Here is a 3,076-nt window from a genome sequence, read left to right on the forward strand (position 1 = left end):
TAGAATGGCCCCCGTAGAGCTGAAAGAGTTGAAGGAACAACAAAAGGACTTGCTTGAAAAAGGCTTTATCAAACCTAGTACATCACCATGGGGAGAACCTGTGTTATTTTTGAGGAAGAAAGATGGTTCCTTATGGATGTGTATTGATTATAGATAGTTGAATAATGTGACGATCAAGAATAAGTACCCGCTCTCGAGGATTGATGATTTATTTGATCAGTTGCAAGGTGCCAAGTATTTTTCAAAGATAGACTTGAGGTCTGGGTACAATCAGTTAAGGGTTAAGGAGGAAGATATTTCAAAGACAGCATTTAGGACCAGATACGGACACTTTGAGTTTCGTGTTATGTTATTCCGATTGACCAATGCCAAAGCAGTATTCATGGATTTGATAAACCGTGTGTTTAGGCCCTTTTTAGATCTGTTCGTAATTGTATTTGTCGACGATATATTGGTGTATTCTCGTTCAGAGGCTGATCATGCAGATCATTTACGTACGGTGCTCAGAGTTCTATAAAAAGGGAAGTTGTATGCAAAATTCTCTAAATATGAATTCTAGTTGAACTTTGTAGCTTTCCTTGGGCATATCATTTCGGGTGAAGGCATCCGGGTGGATACATAAATGATTGAGGTAGTAAAGACTTGGCCTATACCCACAACACCAACAGAGGTTCGTAGCTTTCCCGGTTTGGCAGGTTATTACAGGAGATTTGTTGAGGGATTTTCTTCCCTTTCAGCACCTTTGATAAGGTTGACTCAGAAGGGAGCAAAGTTTCAATGGACTGATGCTTGCGAACGAAGTTTCCAGGCATTGAAGGACAGATTAACTACAGCACCGATTCTAATGCTCCTAGAAGGGACCGATGGTTATGTCATCTATTGTGACACTTCAGGTGTTGGATTGGGTTGTGTGTTGATGCAGCATGGTAAGGTTGTAGCTTATGCTTCTAGACAACTAAGAAAGCACAAGAAGAACTACCCGACCGACGATTTAGAGTTAGTCACAGTGATTCATGCACTAAAGATGTGGAGGCACTACTTGTATAGTATTCATGTTGATATCTATATGGATCATAAGAACCTCCAGTATGTCTTCAAGCAAAAGGAATTGAATTTACGTCAAAGGAGATTGTTGAAGCTACTTAAAGACTGTGATGTTGATATTTTATACCATCCAGGGAAGGCGAACGTAGTAGCCGATGCCCTCAGCCGTAGATCTATGGGTAGCCTGTCATATTTATAGCCAGAGAAGAGGGGAATAGCCCATGCAATTCATAATCTAGCTAGTCTTTGAGTTTGGTTACTGGACTCATGTGATATTGGAATTACTATTCAGGATACGACAACATCCTCATTAGTAACTAAAGTGAAGAAACGCCAGTATGAGGATCCTGTGTTAGTCAATTATAGGGATACCACCCCTCGGAAGGAGAAAACACTATTTGAGATTACAGAAGATGGGGTCCTCAGATATCGAGGACGATTATGTGTCCCTAATATTGCAGGGCTACGTCGGCAGGTTATGGGAGAAACTCACTATTCTCGTTATTCTATCTATCAGGAGCAACAAAGATGTATCATGATATCAGGAAAGTATATTGGTGGGACGTAATGAAAAAGGATATAGTGGAGTTTGTTGCTCAGTGCCCTAACTATAAACAGGTGAAGATTGAGCATCAAAAACCTGGTGGTTTATTGCATGCTATAGAGATTCCAACTTGAAAGTGGGAAGTAATCAATATGGATTTCATCATAGGCTTACCTCGTACCCAGCATAAGTTCGATTCGATATGAATGATTGTTGATAGGCTTACAAAATCAGCCCATTTTCTGCTCGTTAGGACTACATATTCCATAGAGGATTATTCTTTATATTAAGGAGATAGTAAGACTACATGGTGTCCCTTTATCTATTATCTCGGATAGAGGAGCTCAATTTACATCTAACTTTTGGAGGTCCTTCCAAAAAGGATTGGGGACTCAGGTAAGTCTTAGTACAACATTTCATTCCCAGACAGACTGAACATACTATTCAGACATTTAAGGATATGTTACGAGCTTGTGCGATTGACTTCAAAGGTAGTTGGGATGATCATCTATCGCTTATTGAGTTTGCATATAATAATAGCTACCATTCTAATATTCAGATGGCTCCATACGAAGCTCTTTACAGATGAAAGTGTAGGTTGCGTATAGGGTGGTTTGATGTTGGGGAAACTACATCAGTAGGACCAGAATTGGTACAATAGGAAATCGAGAAAATTAAGCTTATACAAGAAAGGCTATTAGCAATCAAAACCGGCAGAAGTCATATGCGGATAATAGACGGCGAGACTTGGAGTTTCAAGTTAACGATTGGGTATTCGTAAAGGTATCACCGATGAAAGGTGTTATGAGGTTCGGAAAGAAAGGAAAACTTAGCCCTCGGTATATTGAGCCTTATAGGATCATTCGGAGAGTGGGCCAAGTAGCTTATAAGTTAGAATTGCCCTCGGAATTGGAGTCTGTCCACCCGATTTTTCACGTATCTATGTTACGAAAGTGAATTGACTATCCTACCCGAGTGGTGCCTACATATGATGTACATATTACAAAGGGCTTGTCATACGAGAAAATTTCGATTGTCATCCTAGACCGACAAATCCGCAAGCTACGGAATAAGGAGGTAGCCTCCGTGAAAGTACTTTGGAGAAACAACAATGTGGAATAAATGACTTGGGAAGTCGAAGAAGACATGAAGTCTAGATATCATCACTTATTTCCTCTTCCAGAGGAGGGTACGACTGAGACATTACAACCTTAAGGTACATGTGTGAATTCTTGTGTTAGCTATTGACATTAGTCGTGTGAGGCCACTGCCGTTATTGATAATTGTGGTCCTATGTGGCGTTAAATTATTGAGTTTCTACAGGAAAAGTCAGTAGTAACATTGTTATAAAGGCGACTCTACCAAAGTTTATATAGATCCCGGGGAGTTAAACATTCGAGGACGAATGTTTCTAAGGGGGAAAGGATGTTACATCTCGCATTTTCGTACGTTAAAGCTTCGTCTTCAGTTAATTGACGTAGACTCGGG

At 40.2% G+C, this 3,076-nt stretch overlaps 1 protein-coding gene across 1 annotated transcript; it reads left to right on the forward strand.

The window, feature by feature from the left end:
* The first annotated feature begins 1,024 nt into the window (after positions 1–1,024).
* On the forward strand, positions 1,025–1,722 carry LOC138883709 (uncharacterized). The gene is made up of 3 exons (XM_070164414.1): positions 1,025–1,189; positions 1,337–1,395; positions 1,506–1,722. Exons 1-3 carry the CDS (start codon positions 1,025–1,027, stop codon positions 1,720–1,722), a joined length of 441 nt encoding a protein of 146 aa, XP_070020515.1.
* The last annotated feature ends 1,354 nt before the right edge of the window (positions 1,723–3,076 follow it).

This window comes from Nicotiana sylvestris, chromosome 12, assembly GCF_000393655.2.
Source record: "Nicotiana sylvestris chromosome 12, ASM39365v2, whole genome shotgun sequence".
NCBI lineage: Eukaryota > Viridiplantae > Streptophyta > Magnoliopsida > Solanales > Solanaceae > Nicotiana > Nicotiana sylvestris.